We start from the raw sequence: 22,291 nt of genomic DNA, 5'->3' as shown, positions 1-22,291 counted from the left end.
TATAATAATTTATAATAATAAAAGTATATAAAAGGCCGATATATACAAACACACAAATAGTATAATAAAAATGCGATTAAAGGCATCGACACACGAGCGCGCCGCGCCGCCGCGAGTCGCGGCGAGGCGCGGCGCGACCGCCAGTAATTTTGAGGTAGGTATTTTGATTACACTGGCGTAGGCAACGTTAAATTCTACTAATAGTGCAACCACAACGATCACTATATAATATTAATACTCGATTGCTTCAATACACTGCAGGTAACCGGAGTCGGTCGCGCTTTAGGCTGTAGGCTCTTATAAAAATATATCCCGCGCGGCGGCGACGACGACCGGACCTCACCCGCGGGAACCGATCGCGTACAACCGCCGCGCGGGCCATCACATCTCACACGAACATTACAACACGCCACTTATTGCAATCTCCGGCACTCTCCGAGCTGTTCACCACAATAGCATAATGAATGTCCGTCGACATCAGATAGCGGATGATGTAGACCGCGAGCTGTTAGCCGCCTGCTGCGTGTAAGTCTTGTTGCGGTACACCACAATCACGTTATGTTTGACGTAGGAGACACGTGTGGGGAGAGCGCGGGCTGGGGCCGGGGGCGGGGGCGGTCACTGCACGCACTCTCCGTCTCCGTTATGCTGGGATTCCGACAACTGAAAAGTCGACAGACTTTTTTTATAATTTATATACTGTTTTAATTCACAAAGTTGATTAATGAAGCTGTTGATCGAAAGTTAATTTGATTGAAGATTAAAACTTCAAGATTAGTTAGACCGATATGGTCTCGTCGTTGTCAGATGAGTTGTCAGCTTGTATACCATTCCAATTAATAATAGTAGTAGTTTTTATCGATTTGGATGAGGATAATGATATGTATGCTTTGATGGTGATGATGAGGTCGACGGTCGATCAAATAGTTGATGATTATCATGATCATCATTCATTGTGTTCATCTAGATTGATAATAACGAAGTTGAAAGACTTTTATCTAAATTAGATATCACCAAATCGCCAAGACCAGATGACATATCAACCCACTTTTTTTTATTGCAAAAATATATCTATCTCTATCGCTCTTTTATTCAAATGCTCACTAATTCAATGCAAAATGTCTCCAATATAGAAATCAGCATACGAAAAGGACTTCAGAACTGATATCGAGAGCTGCAGACTCATTTTTAAGTCGTACCTCATCTCGAAAATATACCGTATACTGACCGCGAGGGAGGGCGGCGCGAGGGGCGGGGGCGGCGCGCAGAGCGTGGTCCACTCGCCGTCGGGCGCGTACAGGCACTCCACGCACGACAGGAACTCCTTGCCGTCGAAGCCGCCCGCCGCGAACAGCGCGTCGGCCAGCACGGCCAGGCCCAGGCCGGCCCGCGCGCGCCGCAGCTCGGGCCCGGGCCGCCAGGCCTCGTCGGCCGCCGCCAGCCAGTCCGTGCGCCGCAGCGACGCCGCGCCGTCCGAGCCGCCCGCCGACACCAGCCGCCCGCGCCACACCGCGCCGCCCACCGAGCGCCGCGCCGTCGGCAGCGCGGGGCCCGCGCGCCACGCGCCCGCCGCCGCCCGCAGCGACTCCGTGCTCGCCAGGCAGCGCCACGCGTCGCACCCGCCCAGCGCCCACAGCGCGCCCGCCCACGCCACGCCCGCGCACTGCGACCGGCCCGCGGCCAGCGGCGGCGCCTCCTCCCACGCGCCCGCGCTCGCCGAGTACCGGTGCACCAGCCGCAGGCTGCGGCCGCCCGCCCAGCCGCCGATCACGTACAGCTCGCCGCGCTCCTCGTCCGCGGCGGCGGCGGCGTGCGACCGCGCCAGCGGCAGCCGCGCACACGCGCGCCACGCGCCCGCGCCGCGCTCGTCCTCCTCGTACGCGTCCACCGAGTCCAGCTCCGCGTGGCCGTCGCTGCCGCCCAGCGCGTACACGGCGCGGCCCAGCCGCGCGGCCGGGAAGCGCGCGCGCGCGCTGCGCATCGCCGGCAGCGGCGCCCACGTGTTGGTGGCCGGGTCGTAGGCCTCCGCGGTGCGCAGCACGCGCGCGCGGTCGTAGCCGCCGCACACCAGCAGCCGGCCGCCGAGCGCGGCCGCGCCGTGCGCGCAGCGCGGCTCCGCCAGGGGCGCGCGCCGCTCGCCGTCCGCGGGCTCGCGCGCGCCGCCCAGCGCGCCGCCGCGCGCCACCGTCTCCCCGGGCACGTCCCGCCACGCCACGCGCGCCGCCGCCGGCCCGCCGCGCAGCGCCAGCAGCGCGCGCGTGCTGGCCCCGCGGCCGCGCACGGCCAGCACGGCGCAGGCGGCCGGCCGAGCGGAGCGCGCGCCCAGCTGCAGCGCGGGCAGCGCGGGCGGCGTGCGGGGCCCGGCGGCCCCGGGCTCCCTCCTGCGCGCGCTGCGCTCGCGCTCGGCCGCCTCGCGCCGGTACTCCTGCAGCTCGGGCGCGTCGCCGCACATCTCGGGCAGCTCGCCGCAGTCGCGCAGCTCACCCCGCGCGTCCACGTATAGTAGATGCGTGCGGGAGCACAACTCGTCGAGCTGCGGACCGAGTGTGAGGTTACTTTTATTCTATACTAAATTATTAACGTTCATAGTATCTCTGGATAATATAATAATACATAAAGGGTCTTCTAGTCCCAAGCGAAGCGGTAATTGTGAATACCAGTTTAACAGAAATCGATTACTTTTTTTAATCAATTAAATAATTTCACTGATCTCAATCACAATAAACGAAATTGAAAATAATATAGGTATATATGTACACATGTGCAAAAAACAGTTAGATGAGGGTATATGTGTTGTGACAGTGATGCTTATGATATTGATAATAATGATAATTTCGATGATGGTGATGATGATAATAGAAATATGTACAAAATGTAATAAAAAACATCCAAAGTAATAAAATCATACTCTCGCACTATGCAAAAATTTCTATTCCTACAAAAGTTTGCATAGTGCGGGAAATCCAACCTGTGACCATCAGATGTAAGGCGGTGTGCTAAACTACTAGACCACTGAGGTCGTCTATTATGACTAAATTGAAACTATCGAGAAGTACTTCTCGCGCGTTAAAATTATACTCACGTCAACGTCAGCGGCGTGTCTGTCACGGAGCCACGTGAGGACTGCATCGGCGACGGCCACCGGCGTCTCCTCTCCGCCCTCGGAGCTGCTCTCGCGCAGCATCTCGATCCGAATCAGCGGCAGCGCGGCCAGGGCGCCACTCTCGCACACCTCGTCGAACTAAAAGAAGAGATCGTATCAAGACGCGAGTCGGTTCGTGCGCGGGCTCGCCGGGGAGTGCTTCGCAGGGACACGTACGTTCTGAGCGATGTAGGCGTCGAGCTGCGCGAGGTGGTGCGGCGCGAGGTCGGGCAGCGAGCGCAGTTCGAGGCAGTCTGCGGGAGTCAGCCGGCGCAGCAGCCGGTCGGCGAGCTGCGCGCGCGCCGCCTCCAGCCGCAGGCGCCAAGCGGCGCGGTACAAACGGCGCGCGGCGACCGCGTCCGGCACGCGCAGCCGGCCCGTGTACGCGTACTCGAGCAGCTCGCGCAGCGCGTCCGGCTGTACATCATCCACGCGGTAGGCGGGAACCGCGGGGGAGGGGCCGGCGGCGGCGGGCGGGGGCGGGGCCGCCAGCGCCTCCAGCAAGTAGGGCGAGGCGGCCGCCAGCACGGCGCGGTGCGCGGCCAGCTCGGCGCCGCCCGCCACCAGCAGCACGTCGTAGTGCTGCCGCGATTTGCGCAGCGCGTTGAGGGCCGCCAGCGCGCGCGCCGGCGCGTCCGTGTCGTGCAGCGACAGCTCATCCTGCAGCGCCGCGCCCTCCTCCCCCTCGCTGTCCTCTTCGCCTGCGACACACCATACGTTACCATCGTCGGCCGCATACTCTACACATACATAGATTTTATAGTTCTATCCCAAGCTTGACACTATAAGTCTAAGACTATTTCTTAACATTTCTAAGACTACACTTTTACTGATTCCAATATATACGCTCGCCTGCAGTGCGCACAGTATAGTGTAGCGATGACATCAGTAAACATTCGATTGACGCACCTGACCACACGTTATGACAACAAACAATTCTACAAACATCTCATTCTACATACCCATTTCGTGCGACAATAACTTGAACTCGCTAATTTATGCAAAATGTTACGTAATTTTCCATTACTCACTTATAATAGCTATCTAGTCATAAATTGAACGGGCCGTACAAAATGCCGCGTAGCTCACACTGTCCTGCTGTAACAGTACACTATCGTGACATTGTAATTAAATTTCAGTCATATATCAAAATCAACGAGTGGGTACGAACGTGATGGCCGCGTACGATGTGTGCCTCGTGATAATAGAAATTAAGAATAGAACGCGTTAAATAAACAATGCAATCCTGTGGGATTAGGGAGACGTCGCTCTAATGAAATGTGAAGACAAAATTAAAATAGTTTCAAATCGGATAGTGATAGGAGATTGCGCTCGATTCCAAGACAGCGCTGTTATAATTGGATACAGTATCTGGCAATGATTACCAATTGTATCTAATACAGACAAAGACGTCATGGAATCAGTACAACCTCCAGTTAAGCTTCGAGGATATTTTACTACAATTTACGATTATGATCAAGGCAGGAACTATTGGATGGAGTTTGTGGACATTTACTAGTCATACCTTTATATATTGCGGCTGACAAAATACATCCTAGTAGATTATGTCGTCAACAAGCACCATATATAGAAGTACTGAATTAAATAGCCTTTAAATATGAATAAACTAGCTTAGCTCCCAGTTTCATCTGCGTTAAATTTCAATATAAAATATAGCCTACGTCTTATTCTGATGCATAAGCTATATTACTGTAATGTTTTATCAAAATCCGTTCAGTATACATAGAAAACAACCAAACCGATACAAACAATCATGTACATGAATACAAATGTTTGCATCGAAATTGCGAGGAATTGAAACCGCGACTATCGGAAGTGAAGCGGTGCGCTAAACCGCTGGACTACCGGAGCCCAATTATCGAGTAATACGCGTTTAAATGGGATATTGAGAGATTCTGTAGAATCGCCGAAATGTCTGTCTCACGTATTTCTAGCGTCGAACGACTTTGTCGCGTGCTGTATTACAGTTTGAAGGACGAGATAATATTGCGATTGGTAGCGAAGTTACTGCGTACAGTTCGCGACAAATTACTTATATAATGTTATCCCATATAAAAAGTCTCATGTCATAATATTATACTCTTCCAAAACGGCTTGATCGATTTTATGCAATTTTATATGTAATATGCATATGCGTATAGGTGTGAGAATCTGCTACTATCTATTTTTCATAGCCCTAAGTGATAAGGGTTGTCCACCCCTAACATTTATTTTTTATATTTTGAACAAATTTAGTTTTTTATAATGTCGGATTTAAATACATAGGACTCTAAGTTTTCACCCTTTTATCGCCTTATTTTTTAACAGCAATTTTAATTTATATGGTAAAATAAACGTTTGCTGGGTTCAAATTTGCAACGTGAAAGAAAGATCCAAAATGTAGTAATCCAGTAAAGAGACTAACTAAATTCGCCTGTGTTTGGGAGAGTTTAAACACATCTTTGATCGTAGTAATGATGCGGTTTAATTGAACTCGCGAGTTCATAGAATGTCTTGTACTCTAGTCTAGAAAGACCGCTATTGTTTGGAACTTAGAACAACATTTATTTATTAGAGCAACACGCAAATTTATTGCTAGTTCTTCTTGTGATTTGTCTGTGTTCCGAATGAGTGGTAGAATAAAAAAAATAGCGATTATTCAAAAACAAATCAAATAAAAAATCATTTATTCACGTAGAACACTGTAGCCGCTTATTAGCCGCGTTTTTTTATTGCGCCGCGTTATTTTGGTGTATGTGCCGTATATACGTAGTAAAAAACGGTTATTTCAATATTACAAACAGACACTCCAATTTTATTTATATGTATAGATTCAGATCAGAGAAGAAACAGAGAATATTTATTCCAATGTTTAATTTATACTCATATATTAAACTGAAGAGTTTGTTTGTTTCAACGCGCTAATCTCAGAACTACTGGTTCGAATTGAAAAAACATTATTGTGTTGGATAGTCCATTTGTCGAAGAAGACTTTAAGGTATATAACATTACGCTGCGACCAATAGGAGCGGAGCTGCAATGAACAATATTGCGAAAGGTGGGGGAATGAAACGCAGACGAAGTTACGCGTGTCAGCTAGTATCTGATATTCCTTTTTCATAAACGTTGATTCTGCTTCATTTGTGTATTCAAATAATAGCATTGTCTGTATCGTGGATATCAACAATATAATGCTAACAACGGACGCTAATTCTTATTTTTTGCGGTGTTTGTCGCTACGTTGAAATCGTTCCAGGTACTGTCAAGCGGAGAGATGGAAACCGCTGATTCACGGCCGCGAGTAGCCTTGTACGACGAGTGGCGACGGTGGAAGGTAGCGCTCCGCTCGATAATACGAGGCTTCAGTCGCACCACGTCACCTCGCCGGGTGGCGACGGCGGGTGGTGGTAGGTGGTGGCGGGTGGTGGCACGCTGTAACGACTCTAAGGCCGAGGTTGCACGCCAACAATTATTGCATCTTTGAAATGTCTACATTTCTTATATTGAATGATATTTTATTAAAATTAGAATAAAGCGTTTGCTATTTCATTTATAGTCGGTTGCTAAAATAATGAAGGATTAATTAATAGAATATGTTGTGTATTTGTGGCGACATAATCGCGACAACTGAAGGAAAACTCATGATTCATTCACCATTATATTATTAGTTTATACTTTTTTTCAAGATATAGCATTATTATGTTTAATTCTTTTCATGATTCAGCATTACTAGGTTATTTCTTTTAGGATTTAATATTCATAGGTTTAATTCTTTTTAAATTATACCGCCTAATTTAAAAAGAATTAAACCCACGAGTGTTATATCCTAAAAAATCCATTATAATAAGTCCATACAAAATCATCATCTGCTTCTTCCTTATCCCATTTATTTGTGGTCGGCGTAATATGTTTTTCGCTTCCATTCATCCCTGTTCGCAGTCATCGCGTTATTTACTTCCTTTCTTACCATATCATCTTTCACACAGTCCATCCATCTCTTTTTCGGCCTTCCTCTGCTCTTATAACCATCCACATTCATATGTAACACCTTTCTTAAAATATTATCCTCGTTCCTACGCATTACATGTCCATACCATGATAGACGATTACTCTTCAACCTCTCTGACACCGGTGCCACTTTATTACAATCCATCCAAAATCCATTAATTACTTCACGGATCAAGCGCAGGTATACCCCTGGATTTACACGACGAGTGACATTTTTATTACAAGAAACCATGAGGAGTATTAAATTTTGTCACGACACATTTTAAAATTAAATATATCTAAGTACTAGCTGACCTAAGTAATAGCTACACGACTTCGTCTGCATCATACTTATCATTATATATCACCCAATTTGCATATCTTTTTAAATGATAGCCTATGTATTATTCTGATATATAAGCTATGTTACTGTAAATTTCATCAAAATCTGTTCAGTAGTTTTCATCCACCAATACTCACAAACTTATGCCTTTATAATATTAGTAAGATTATATACAAAACTTTAACAATTAACAAAAATTATATTAATTTCAAAATTTTATGATATCTCAATAGAAAATGACTTACTGTGACAAGAATGAGAGAGTTCAGAAAATGACGAAATGTGTGTGATTTGATGTATGCATGGTGCCTTATAGAATTACTTGTGTATTTATATATTCATTAGTAATTTAAAACTTTACTAATAAACTACTAAGCTTTATTTTACATGTGACTTCACCAGTGTGAGTGGGGTAATCTACCAACACAATAATATAAAAAGTAGGTTTTTTTTCTTTCCTCTATGATATACTACACATAGGGGTGAAGGATATTCTCTGTAATCCTACACATGTAGAATTATTGAGAATCATATACTCCCTCATCGGGGAAGGGGATAGTCAGTAATTTGGACTAGTGACACCATTGCTAGTAATATCCAGGTCTGCCTTCTAAATTATAATTTATGGCTAACTGTTGACTAACCAGTGACTATTATTTATGACATAATGGAATTTAACATTTTTTTTTTAATAAAATATATAATATTTCATAAATAAGTTTACCTTAAGTTACTCCTTATTACAAATTCTTATCTGTGAGTGAAGAGTCCCATCAAAGGATAGACAGAGACAAAAAATTTTTAAATTAATATTGTGGTGTAAGTATTGTATATACTTCCATATGCATTTAGTGAAAAGCTGTAAATTTGAAAATACAAACAGACACTTCTATTTTATTTATTTGTATCAGTGTTAATTACTGAATAAAACAAGTTTAATGTTTAAAGAGTGTAAAGTTACTTTTTAATTTAATGGCTTCTAAGAATATCTTTCAAAGTAATACCAACCATAAACCGTAATCTGTCATTATTATGTAATATAATATCAAGTTCAGATAATATTCTTAAACTTTCCTCCAAGCACTTTAGATAACAAATAATTTCCTATAACACACAATGCTGTGCCACACTATCACAGTTGTTCACTGCCAGTTAACAGAACAGATAATGACAATTCATAATTAACTAATTTGCCATCTCAATTAATAACAATTAGTTCACTAAAGTATTTATTTACTTTTTTATAATTGGTCTGCTCGTGTACACAAAATACTGCAATATTTTTATGTTATGAAAATGGCAATATCATTTAGCAAAGTAATAAAGTGGCTACATTTCATGAGCATGTCTACATAAATTGTAGGCAGTAGGTAGTTGGTACATACAGGGAGTGACATGGAGACAGCCAATTACTTCAATTGCTACAAGTACGCTTAATAGGAAACCGGCCTGTTCACAGAACATTGTGTAACTAATAAACTGTTCATATAATATTGTGTTTCTATGTAAGGAAAAGACTACATACTTTATAGGATAATTTATAGTAGTATTAAACATAACAGGCTCAAAATACACTAAATTGATGTGATAATTCATGGAATAAATCAAGAATATCATATTGTTTATTCACTGTATAGCCATATGGTCAGGTTATATTTTATGTGTAATCAAAACAACATTGTAAAACATGAGTATGAATTGTAAGGACTTTAACAGTGCAAAGGTAACTCACCATCTCCATTACGGTAGTCGTCTAGAGGCTTCATGTCTGCGAGCGGTGCCGCGGGCCGGGCCCCCGGAGACTGCGTCCCGTACCTGTGCACACACGAGCCGTGAGTAGCGCGCTCGGGGCCGCCGCCGCCGCACCTACTGGTGCCTCCACTAACTGGATTATACTGGACGCGCACGTGGTGGCGCGGCGACGGCGAGCGAGGCCGCGACGCAGTTAGCAACAGTCACATGGCCGACGTAAACAAACCCACCTGATGCGCCGATGCTAGTTGTGAGTCCGCAGCCTCTGACGCTGCACTGCGAGGAACGCGGGCACGCTCGCCACGGACGCTCGGTGCGGTAATTAAATTAAAGTCATTACGCGATCTCGATGCGAATACCTTTGCGCAGCCATGAGACAAGTCGGCCATACAAAAAATAACTTGTTTTGAATCGAATCGAATGAACTTTGGGAGGCAGTCATTCTGACAAATTGACGTTATCTATTTGACATTGACATTAGGCTGTCATTCATGAATATCTTTAATACGAGACTTAAGTTTGGGTTGTTTTGACAAACTATGATTTCAATAGACGTAGTGATTATTTGCTCACTTAATTTTCTTTTACTGAATTTATTTAAAGCTTATTTTCATACTCATACCAACACATATTAACATCGCATACAGCTATGACGCACACAAAAACAGGAATTGTAATGCGTTGTAACTGAGATTCTTTGTTTGTTTTTCCAGTCGAAAACGTTGAAGTTGAATTGTTTTATTACTTGCTTGTATATATTTAGATTTGATATACAATATCGGATAATATCATTGATACAGATTTTATATAGATGCTAATAAATATTGAAAACTACTAGGTACTTCAAATAATGCTATTTCCAATCGATTTCTTGAACGGTAGAATAGTAATAAAATTAATATAATAAGTTGTGTATGATATACACAATTTATTATATTAATTTTAAGTATCTTGATTGTATGTATATCGAGGTATATAAATAAATATTAAAATATATAAAAATATCAGTGTTTATAAGTATACAAATTTTATACACAAAGTCAACGAGCAATTTAATCGTTTCTACGGATGTATGTAGAGAAGGAAGAAGGCAAGTGACTACTTATTCATATAAGATTTAACGGTGTCATAGAAAAGTACTAAAATAAAAACAATACATATATAAGTGCAACTATGACAGACTAGTATGGACGATATAATATGGTAATGAAAATATTTTGTTAAGTACCTGTACTACAAGTGAATACCAGTATCATCACTAGACGTTAACGATTTTTCAATTGTAACAGGATAGGTAGCTTCGATGTCATAAAAATACTACGATCGTTGGGGTGATACAATGAAACGAGTAGAACGATATAAAACTATTTATTTGGTACATCATGTCGGGCCCGTCAGGCCGCGGCCTCGGCCTGTAGTTCGAGCAGGAGGCGTGCGAGCGCGTGCGGCGCGCCCAGGTTGAGGGAGCGCAGGCCGTCGGCGGAGCCCCGCAGCGCGCGCAGGCAGGCGGCGGGCGGGGCGGGGGCGGGGGCGGCGCGGGCCGGGCAGGGCGCGGGCCGCGGCGACATCAGCAGCGCGGGCTCGGGCGCTCGCACGCAGCGCAGCGCGGCCGCCGCCAGCATCCGCGCCGGGGGCTCCCAGCCAGCGTGGGACGCCGCGTGCAGCGCCGCCGCTGTACACACACACACACACACACAGTGAATCACTAGCCCTGGGCCTCGGGTACCCCGCACAGGTATGTATTTGAATTGGGACAATTTGTTTATTGTGTGGAACAATATTGTATAATACACACATAAATGTGGTCTAGTTGATAATGAAACATTTACTTTTTATTTGTTATGCAGTACAAATGCATTTTACTAATCGCAAGAAGTGTTTTTCATAAAATATTTTCATTTAAAATTATCCTTTCAAAAGGACAATTTGAAAATGTTTTTTATTACAAACTAATACTTAATATGATATTCACTTGTGTGTGTTGAATACTTCCTGTCAAAGAACATCGTTTCTTCAATAACAGGTCGTGAATTCCATTCCCAAGTGAATTGTACTGGCGGGAGTAGGTTTTCTTTTTATATACTACTATGTTGGCAAACAAGCATACGGCCCATCTGATGGTAAATGGTTAAAACGTACCGTGCTGAACTTTGATGGATCCCGGATTCGATTCTCAAACGTACTACACGGACATAAACGTACGTACCGTGCTGGTAGTCGTCGTGGTAGACGGAGAGCACGGGCGCGGCGAGCGCGTGGTGCACGTTGAAGCGGCCGGTGTCCCGCTGCGGGCGTACGTACCGTGCTGGTAGTCGTCGTGGTAGACGGAGAGCACGGGCGCGGCGAGCGCGTGGTGCACGTTGAAGCGGCCGGTGTCCCGCTGCGGGCGGGCGCCGTGCTCGTCCAGGAACCGCGGGTGTCGCAGCTGCGCGTGCCGCGAGAACGGCACCGGCGCGTACCACTGCACGCCCGCGATCGTGTTCATGCGCACCTGCCGCAGAGTATCACATCATCATCATATCAGAAGTTGATCACCTCAATACAACTACTACTACTCTATTAATTATTTATTTATTAAAATATTTACAGGACATTTTAGCCGAATGAATGAATATTAAGTTTTCTGTATTAATATTTTGTTCTTCACCATCCAGTTCAGTATATAGATTTGGTTGAGAAGATTTCGCAAGAAACTCATTAGATTTTTTTAAAAATTAAACTGCTTCATTTAAGCAGTCAGCCATTAATCATATTCGTAACTATTCGGTTAAACATATTGAGTATTCAAATGGAATCCGAGAAGTCTAGGAGCGGTAAAACGTATTGAGTACTCTTTTAGATTAATGTTGAAAGAAAGAAAGAAAGAAGAAAGAAAGAAAATGGTTAACTGGGTGTTAAGAAACATTTTCTTTTTTAAAGCAAATCTTTACATAAGAGAAGTAGTTTTTTATGTACTATGAAGTATTATTATTATTTATATATATCATATATCTTCCTTTTTATGGAGGTACTATCTTCAAACACGCGGGACATAACCAAGCGCGGATGTCTGAGTGGATGGATTTAAAAATGCATGCGGATGATGACTGTGATAACAAGAAAAATTCTTATAATACGGCATGTAATCAGAACAAAAATTTCAACTTTTACAAAAAGCCGTCAATTTTATTTTTTGTAACACTATTTTAGAGCATTTGCAAGCTACGTAGGTGTTTCTCATGTACCCTATTGAGGAAGTCCTCGTTGAAGTCCATGTGCGGCGCGGCCAGCAGCAGCAGCGCGCGGCGTGGCAGTCTAGGTCCGGCGGCGGCCAGCGCGGCGGTGGCGGCGCGCGCGGCTCGCTCCGCGTCGCGCCCCGGGGGCCCCGGGGACCCCGGGGGCTCCGCGGGCCCCGCGGGCCCCGCCGCGCGCGCGGTGGCCAGCTCCAGCGCGGCGGCGGGCTGCCGCGCCGACATCGCCGCTAGCTCCGCTCGCAGTGAGGCCGCGTTCTCCTCCGCTCGCGTCTCCGGCTCGCCCTCCTCGGACACGTACACCTGAACGTATAGATGCGGTCACATATCTCATACACAACTTTATGTTTGAAGTAAATTTACTATAAAATAAGTAAATTATAATTATATTTCTTTTCCAAATTATTCCACATTTTTATCAATTATAATTATGACTATATATAGTATAAAACAAAGTCGCTGTCGCTGTCTGTCCGTCCCTATGTATACTTAAACTACGCAACGGATTTTGAAGCGGTTTTTTTTAATAGATAAGAGTGATTCAAGAGGAAGGTTTATATACATAATACATGTACACCCGTGCGAAGCCGGGGCGAGTAGCTAGTAATATTATAAGCGCGAAAGTTTGTAAATATGGATGTTTGTTACTCTTTCTCGCAAAAAGTACTGAACGGATTTCATGAAACTTTACAGTAATATGCTATTTATGCATCAGAATAACTCATGGTTATATTTTATATTGAAATTTAAGGAGGGTAGGTACAGCTAGTTTAAAAATTTAATTACATTTATACTCTCATAATATAAATTTAAATATGATTCGATACAATGTTCAATTAACACACACTTTACAAAAACTTATTTATCACATATTTCAGATGCTAAACAACTTAATTAGAATAGAAAGAAAGAAAGAAAAAATTGTTAACTGTTAAAAAATGTTAAAACAAAAACAAATAGATATCACAATCTTTTAAAATGTAAAGTAATTAATTTAAAATGTAATGTAGTTTATAAACTAAACGTTTATATACTAGTAAAATGTAAAGTATGTCATATTGTTAATAATTTTTGTCTGTCTGTCTGTCGGACTGTTTGTTCCGGCTAATCTCTGAAATGGCTGGACCGATTTTGACGGGACTTTTTTTGGCAGGTAGCTGATATAATAAAGAGTAACTTAGGCTTCTTTTATTTTAGAAAAATAAAGTTAAATTCCACACAGAAGAAGTCGCGAGAACAGCTAGTCTCCTAATAACAAAGAAGGATCTGTGAAATATTTCAGATTTTAGTGTAGTGGTAAAATATACTTTTGAATTTACTAACAAATATTTGCAGCTACTCATGTGTGTACCCACAAAATCCTACAAACTTAAAACATTAACATCTAAATCTCAAATTGTACCTTTCCAATTAGCAAATTAGAAATAACTGAAGCATGTGTGCAATGTATGTATAGCTGATTAAATCGAATAGTACTCATAGGGGGAAGGGGATTTTAATTAGTAATATAGATTAATAATCCCATTGCTAACAACACACCGTGTCAGGTTTACCTTTACGCGATTTCGCTTGGAAACCATCAAGTTAAATTCCTGGTGAATTTCATGACGGGCAAACAGCCCTGATCTCATACATCCTATCATTTTCCACACCAGCGTAAACCGTTAACGCGGACGGGACCGCCGTTGTATTACCACCCTTAAAGAAACAGTACTCACCACAAGTAGCGCGGTGTTGTCGTCCCGCGCGAGGCACACGGCGGCGTACCGTGCGAGGAAGGTGTGCGCGTCCGAGATCGCAGCCGCCGTCACGGGCAGCAGCAGTGCGACGCGCGCACTCTCCGTCACGTACGGCACGCGCGCCAGCCTCGCAGCGCCGAGTGGACGCAGCAGTTCTAGTCGTCGCAGCCGGCCACGTGCGCGCAGCAGCACACGCCAGCGCAGACCCCGCGCCGGGTCCCAGCGCCACGCGCCCTCCACCAGCGCGGGCGGGCCCGCCTCGTCCCCGCCGCCCCGCTGCCCCCCCTCCGGCGCCGGGCCCGCGCCCACGTGCGCGGCGGCCGCCCGCACGGCGAGCTGCGCGGCTCGCAGCCAGTCGCCGGCGAGCGGCGCCGCTGTGCTGAAGTCGTCGCCCAGGAACGAGTGTGTGCCGTTGAATGATGTCCAGCGCTGGTGGTCGAACCTATATAAGTAGGACATTGGTAGTGATGAGGTGTACAGTGCAACTTTACGTTTTCTCGTCAACAGTTTTAGGCGACATGCGCACGACTATATTACTTATGAAGTCCGCTAACGAAACTCAAGACAAGACTATCATTATAAATTGTTGTAATTAAATTTCATAATCTTAATTTATGTAAAGGGAACACGTAGCGCCATCTATTATCGCTTTGGGAATAAATCAGCACACGCGACACTGTATTACCTCTTTGATTTTTCATATCACTTGCGTTGCACTGCTAAAATATGTATTTCAAATAAAATAAAATAAATTTATGACGACTCGGTGGTCTAGTGGTCTAGCACACCGCTTTACGACCGATGGTCGCGGGTTCGATTCCTCGCACGGCACAAACATTTGTATTCATTGACTATGATTGTTTGTATCGGTCTGGTTGTTTTCTATGTATAATATGTATATATTTACAAAAAAAATGTATGTATACGTATCAGTTATCTAGTACCCATAACACAAGCTTTAGCTAGCTTAACTTGGGTCTAGATGGCGCTGTGTGAATTGTCCTGATTGATTATTACTATTATTATTACTATTAAATCCAAATGAATGGTATAATTTGGAACGCAGATTCATCACAAGAAACTTGTGTGTTACTGTTTTGAAAAGATATTATTTAAAATAAATAATTACACAATAACATGCGGTAATCAACATAGAAACCGCTGCACACTTATTCTTAATGGAATCCAATAATATTGTCAGCGCATTTAAAAACTTTTAAATTTTTAAGTTCAACTGACTTCAAGTCAATCTGTACTCAATCCTCATTTAAACATGTTTTTTTTTTCATAATATTTAAAAAGTAATAAACGTCTAGCTAACTCAATCCACAAGAGATCTCATTGCTATATTGGACTGCCTAGAGTTAGAGTGTCCCGTGGTGTCCCGTGGTGTCCCGGCGTGTGTCCCGCACCTGGTGGGCGGCGCGGGGTCGGCCATGCCGAGGTCGGCCCGCAGCCCGCCGGGCCACGTGGCGTTGCGGTAGTGGCGCGGCAGCCGCCCCGAGCGCCGCCAGATCTCCGCCCGCAGTCGCCACTCCGCCTCCTTCGCGCGCTCCAGGAACACCTGACCGCACAGATACACAGTCAAAGATGAATAGAATAGAAAATCATTTATTCAAATAAACTTAATTTAAGCACTTTTGAATAGTCATAACAATTTGTTTTTTATCTACCACTCGTTCGATGTCTCATCACAAGAAGAACGTATACACGTGTGTTGATTATTTAAATAATCCTTGTAAGTTTACATTTACAAGTCGAAACGTGTGAATACAAACCAAAAAACTAATTTTTTTTATAATCATGCAATAAGATTAAATCAGTCGTAGTGACAAAGCAGCCCTACAAGCAGCACTCGTTCACGAGTATGACGGATGAGCCAGCCATCACTGCGCTCGACCATATTTTAGGGAGCCCATTGACCCGGCCCACCACGCCGCCACATGTCTGGACATGTTTTATTACTAGTTATTAACATGTTTCTAATGCATCTTGGGCTCTTGACGGCCTCGGTGGTCTAGAAGTGACATACGTCAATTCCGATGGTCGCGAGTTCGATTCCTCGTATAGCACAAACATTTGTATACACGAGTATGATTATTTGTATCAGTCTGGTTGTTTACAACGCATAATATGTATGTATTACGAAAAAAAAATCTATGTATTTGTATCAGTTATCTAGAACCCATAACAAAAAAAAAACTCGGGTCTAGATGGCGCTGTGTGAATTCTCTTGAAATTATTATTATTATATCATAGAGAAATTGCTTGGATAAAATATACAGCTACAACCTCCTAATTGTGTTTTCATTCAATCAGTAATAAACAGTCCTGATCTCTATTTTATTTTATGAAATGATGTAGTATTGAACATAACGAGTACTACTACTTGCTCCCTACAAGTTATGCCTTAAAGAAAGTGTATAATATGAACAGAGATGGATGGAAAGAGAGAGGAGAACTGTGTGAAAGATTATAAGGATAAAAGAAGAGGATGCTCAGATATGACGGCCGCAATGGGAGAGGATAAATATACTGCGTCAAAATAAGGGAATAAAGGCAAAACAATAATGAGTGCTGAAGGGGGTACGTACCCGCGCGGTGTACGCGTGCAGCCGGTAGAGGTGGTCGGGGTCAGTGACCGGGTGCGCGGTCACGGCGTCCGCCAGCGCCGGCGTCAGGCCTCCGCCCCCGGCACCGTCCTCCGACAACCGCATCGACTCGTAACTCTCGCCCTGAAACGTGACAAACGAACACTCGATATATGCGCGGGGAAGGGGCTTGTCAGTAATGTGGACTGCTGAGTCCATTGTATCAATCAGGTTGACAATGGAGGTCGATGTCAAATGCTTCTCCTATGATAAATTAATGGACATGAACTCGAGTTCATCCTATCATCCTATATTGGTGTATCGCCATACATATACCGTTAAGAGTCCATAATTTTATTATCATCCTTTAATAACAATATACCTTTCAACCCGGTCAAAGAACTAAAATGTTGAATCATTGAGGAATTGGGGAACAAAATTGAAGACATAGCGAGGTTCTCGTTATGTGGGGCGAAAATGAGGTGGTCTGCGGCAACGCAATGTCTGTTTGCGGGCGGTACTTGCGGCGTGGAGCCGGAGTTTCTATGAGTGTGTGCGGTATTTGCGGCATGGAGCCGCAGTTTCTATGAGTGTGGGCGGTACTTGCGGCGTGGAGCCGCAGTTTCTATGAGTGTGGGCGGTACTTGCGGCGTGGAGCCGCAGTTTCTATGAGTGTGGGCGGTACCTGCAGCGCGGCGACGCAGTTTTTGTGCGCGGCGTGCAGCACGCAGCGTCCGATATTCTCGTGGTGGCGCGGTGAGTACGAGTTCCGCACACACCAGTCCAGCTCAGCGTGCACCGAGCGCAGCACAGAGTTAGAAAGCAGGATGCCACCCTCTGACGGACACAACACGGGACATATGATTTAAGCTACCAAATTCTTTTTTTCTTTCCAATTATTCTGACACATACACTCATTAAAAAAACTTAATATGCATGTAATAAAAATGTACAGGTCGAATTTCTGTACATAGCCAAAAACTGAGTCAAAGGGATGTTAGAAGTCAAATAGAATATTTTTGATTTTATTTTAATTTATTGTTTCTCTGTCTGTTTATATAGGCTAATTATTAAATAACAAGAGATATTAAAGATAAAAAATTTGTAGTAACATAAAGAATTACTCCATTGATATATTATAGTGGAACATGATGATTTTGATGATTAAAAGGATCTTAGTTCAGAGAATTTAGTATAGTATGTTTTAAGTAAAATTCTTTTTAAAGAAGTATGAGAGAACAATAGACATATTTGTTTAATCAAATGGTGACATACCTAGTGAGCAGTAGTTGCTGTCATCTTCTGCAATGGTACCCATATAAATATCTTGACTGACACTCAGTTTTGAAACGAGCTCCGTAAGGCGCCGCGCATTCACGAACGACGCGTCCGACACCAGGAAGAAGAAGTCGTACTCTTCAAGGTAATTGTCAGCGAGATATTTGAGTGCATGAAATGGTTTTAGCATTTCACGCGTATCGGTGAAGCCGACTACGTTGGGGAGGCCGGGCGCGGCCTGCAGGGTGCTGGCGGTGATGAAGAACCTGAGTGCGGGCTGCAGGCGCGCCGCGGTGCGGTTGAGGGCGGCCACGCGGCTGCCCAGCGCGGCCTCCGAGCTCAGCACACCCGCCAGCAGGGAGCCTGCTTATTGGGAACTACATTGTAATGACACACAAGTTTTCAACACTATTTATATACACAGGTCTTCAACACTACTTAGGTTTTTCTCCCTATGAATTTCCCTTGCATTCTACTGATTACAACACAGATTTGAATTACAAAAAGGGCTATCAGATATGGATAATTTTCTATTCTCAATATATTTATTGACTTCCATAATGTTCACAGTGAAAGATATTTATAATTGATACATTTAGATCTATATGGCAAGCATACATAACAAAAATTTTTAAACTTTACAGTAATATAGCTTGCGCATCAGAATAACATATAAGCTATATTTTTTACTGAAATGCAGGTGGAACCACAGGCATAGTTAAAAACATAATTTAATATTATTATATCAAATCTAATAATCAATATATCTTCATTCCTGTAGGTTTATTACAGACTTATGATATGTCAAATCTAACATCAGTATGTAGTGCTTTTGAGCTGAGAAGAACTGACATAAAACGCTTCTCTTATTCTTTTCACAAAAATTGATTTTTAATTCAAAATTAGGGAGAATAGAGTGACCACCAGCCTATACTATTGCAATTTTGTCAAAAGGATAACAATAATAGTCTAACCACAACAAACCCATTCCACAAGATTTCATATACCCATTTATATTATGACATTCATATATTTAAAAGAGCAACACACAAGTTTCTTGCTCATCCTTCTTGTGATTAAGTCTGCATTCAGAATGAGTGGTAGAAACAAAAATTTGACAATTCAAAAGTGCTTATATTAAGTTTATTTGAATAAAGATTATTTCTATTTCTATATTACACAAAAACTCAAACTAAAGTTTAAATAAAATAAATTAATAGTACATTGAATGTTAATAAGAATAAATATATAATTAGTAGTTCATTGTTTCTTCAATTGTGAACTGAATGCATATTTAGGTCACAGCAATACACAGGCATTCTTGTGATAATAGTTATGAATCATACATATAAATATACTATATATATTACTTATTCTAGCTGACCCCGCATTGTTTTGCCATATAAATTAATACTCCTTGTTGCCGATGGCAACCTTTTTGATAGTTTTTATGTTTTTTATATATATTTGAATTTTACATTTTGACATTCTGTTTTTATATTCAATTTATTTTCTTATGCCATATTCTGTCTTTATATTTTTGCTAGCGAGCTGATTACACTTATTTTACCTCACCTAGGAATGTGTCTCATTTTTAACCAGCCTTAATACAGTCCTTCCGTAACACCCCTATTAAAATATAGGGGTTGAACATTGAACAGTGATAATTATGATTGTATGTATTCAAATGCCATAGCATAAAAAACCTAATATCAAACTAACAAAGTATACATGTAAAATTTTTATAAAAATTGGTATAATGTAGGTTAGAGATATATATCATAATCACTAAAACATAGTTACATAATAATAAATCAGAAATATTCAAACAGACTTATATAGTACCATTTACTTAGTTTTTTAGAGTTTCTACTATGGGTTAGTGATATAGATACTTGAATACATCTATACATATAAATAATATTGGAGTGTCTGTTTGTAATATTGAAATAACCATTTTTTACTACAATCATATCAATATAAATATAGTACATACACCAAAAAGTCATTTTTTACAATTTTGGTCTGTCTGTTTGTTCCGGCTAATCTCTGAAATGGCTGGACCAATAGCCTGACAGGTAGCTGATGTAATAAGAAGTAACTTTGGCTACTTTTATTATAGAAAAATAAAGTTAATATAATACAGCCGCCCAGACCTATATAGAAAAAATTACTGGAGGGCAGAGAATGTAGCTCTAGACATTGCATCACACCCTGTTGTGCATTGTCATTTCTGAGGATAAAAGTGGCATGCTGTTATGTCACATAAACTTTTTTTATATTATTTGATGTTATATGTACAGAGCTTTTAATGTCAGAGAAATTAATTTCACAGATGGCAATATAGTATATTTATTGGATAATATCTAAATTTCAAAGAATTTCACTGGTAATTCTATATGGAAACCCTATAAGCATAATGGTAATGCAAACTTTGGGATGGGTATGAGGTGGGATGGGTTCTCATGTCAGTTATAATTATTTGTAGTGTGATTCTGTTAATTATTTTATAATATTAAATTAAACATCATAATAGCCATCAATTAATTATCTACTCTTTACTTGTTAATTATAATTATTACGATTTCTATAATTAAGTTATTTAATATTAAAATTCTATTATCTAAATCTACTTACTAACTAGCATAGATAAGATGGCAATTGTGAAGGTTTAATAGTGTCTGTCAATTGCAAAGATAATAAGGCATACTACCTTTCATGCCAAGCTCGGTGCTGTAATATCTGGGTCGCTGCACGCTACGGCCGGCCGTCTGTCCCGCGGAGCCCAAGGGCTTCTCCTCGCGATGTGGTTCGAATTCATCGGCAGCGCCAACGCTCGCAGGCACGTCCACGCAAGCGGACACATCGTCCTCAAACGGCACGGCCACCAACGCCACCAACAATCCAAGCACCAAGCCCACCAGGAAGAACGAATTGTGCTTCACTTGCGTGACCACGTAGCGAGAAAACATTGTTACAAAATAATTGGACAGGCGACGGAAAAGATTGTGGATATGAAACTCTAATAAATATCCATTGTTATTTAATTTAGATTGAATTTATTTCTGTTAGTTTTTATATAGTAATAATAATTTCAAAGTTCAGATAGATAAATGAACTATAAATGAAACTTATGAATCAAACTTTAACACTTGACATTGATATCTGACAACTTGATTGACAGTTGCAGTCAATCTTTACACCTTTAGAATTGAGCGGAGTGATTATTTGCTCAGTCCTGGCATGATCATTTTAGCAATAAATTATATTGGTCTACCACTGAAAGTATTCGAAATGTTTTTAACTAATTTCTACTTATGTAACTATACTGCTTATGGTAAAATAAAAATATATTTTTAAGGTCTGCTATCTAATTCTATTTTTTCTTTCATTATTACAATGTAGTAACTGACTCGGTTAGTATTATTGTCTTTAATTAAATGTATTTTAATGTTATGTTTAGTATTACCAAATGTATATTTAAAGCAAAATGAATATAAATATATTGAATATAATTTTATTCCCGCCAATTTTATTTACATTTGTGGCGACTTCGTATTTAGTAAGTAAAGGTATTCTGCAGCGCCTACAATAAAAAAGCCTAATGTGACTATTTTAACAAAAACATTAAACACCATGATAAACGTAGTATTTCACAAGTCCACTTCTGAAATTCTTATGCTATATGATATATTTAAGAAACTGTATGAATGGTAAAAAATAATAATGTCGTTTTGCAGTAAGTAGTTTTGTAGCAACAGCAAGAATCGTACAACTGATTGTTATTTTCTCCGGACAACTCACGTTATGTTAAAAAAAAGAGAAGAATGCCATAGTCTATTCAAACCTACCATCGGCTAATTGTTTTTGCTACATAGTACATTATCCGATTTTAAAATGTTGTAGTATGGAATCACGGTTGTCAATTTCTTAACACAAAGTACACAGAACATCATCGTTATTCCGACTGGGTAACACCAGCCTAATTAAAAGGTTATGTAATGAATTTAGAATGGACCAAAGATAAAGTAGCACTTCTTGACACGAGTAAGTATTCTACGACTATTCTAGTGCAATAGAAATATTTAGAAAATGGTATGATTTAAAAATTTGGGTCCAACATATTCTGGAAAATACATGTGTTACATTTTCATTTACTTTCATTTCATTGACTTTTTCTTTTGATAATTGTGTGGCTTTTTATGAACATGGGATACGCTTCCAACAGG

At 42.0% G+C, this 22,291-nt stretch overlaps 2 protein-coding genes across 2 annotated transcripts; both read right to left on the bottom strand.

The window, feature by feature from the left end:
• Positions 1–551: 551 nt before the first annotated feature.
• Positions 552–9,656, bottom strand: LOC131854206 (influenza virus NS1A-binding protein homolog B-like). The gene is made up of 5 exons (XM_059205336.1): positions 9,205–9,656; positions 3,320–3,843; positions 3,083–3,241; positions 1,200–2,533; positions 552–663 (listed from the first exon to the last, which is right to left on the bottom strand). Exons 1-5 carry the CDS (start codon positions 9,236–9,238, stop codon positions 552–554), a joined length of 2,163 nt encoding a protein of 720 aa, XP_059061319.1. The 5' UTR covers positions 9,239–9,656.
• Positions 9,657–10,604: 948 nt separating this feature from the next.
• On the bottom strand, positions 10,605–21,181 carry LOC131854183 (chondroitin sulfate synthase 2). Its single transcript, XM_059205313.1, is given in 10 exon segments — positions 10,605–10,896; positions 11,431–11,533; positions 11,536–11,715; positions 12,449–12,757; positions 14,173–14,635; positions 15,606–15,757; positions 16,788–16,928; positions 17,470–17,621; positions 18,060–18,425; positions 20,776–21,181. Coding segments are annotated over 10 exon segments (2,403 nt in total). The 5' UTR covers positions 21,035–21,181; the 3' UTR covers positions 10,605–10,618.
• Between the last annotated feature and the right edge of the window lie 1,110 nt (positions 21,182–22,291).

The sequence above is a fragment of the Achroia grisella genome, unplaced genomic scaffold (genome assembly GCF_030625045.1).
Source record: "Achroia grisella isolate CSIRO2021 unplaced genomic scaffold, CSIRO_AGI_Agris_v1 utg971, whole genome shotgun sequence".
NCBI lineage: Eukaryota > Metazoa > Arthropoda > Insecta > Lepidoptera > Pyralidae > Achroia > Achroia grisella.
This window is presented reverse-complemented; position numbering and strand designations above follow the sequence as displayed.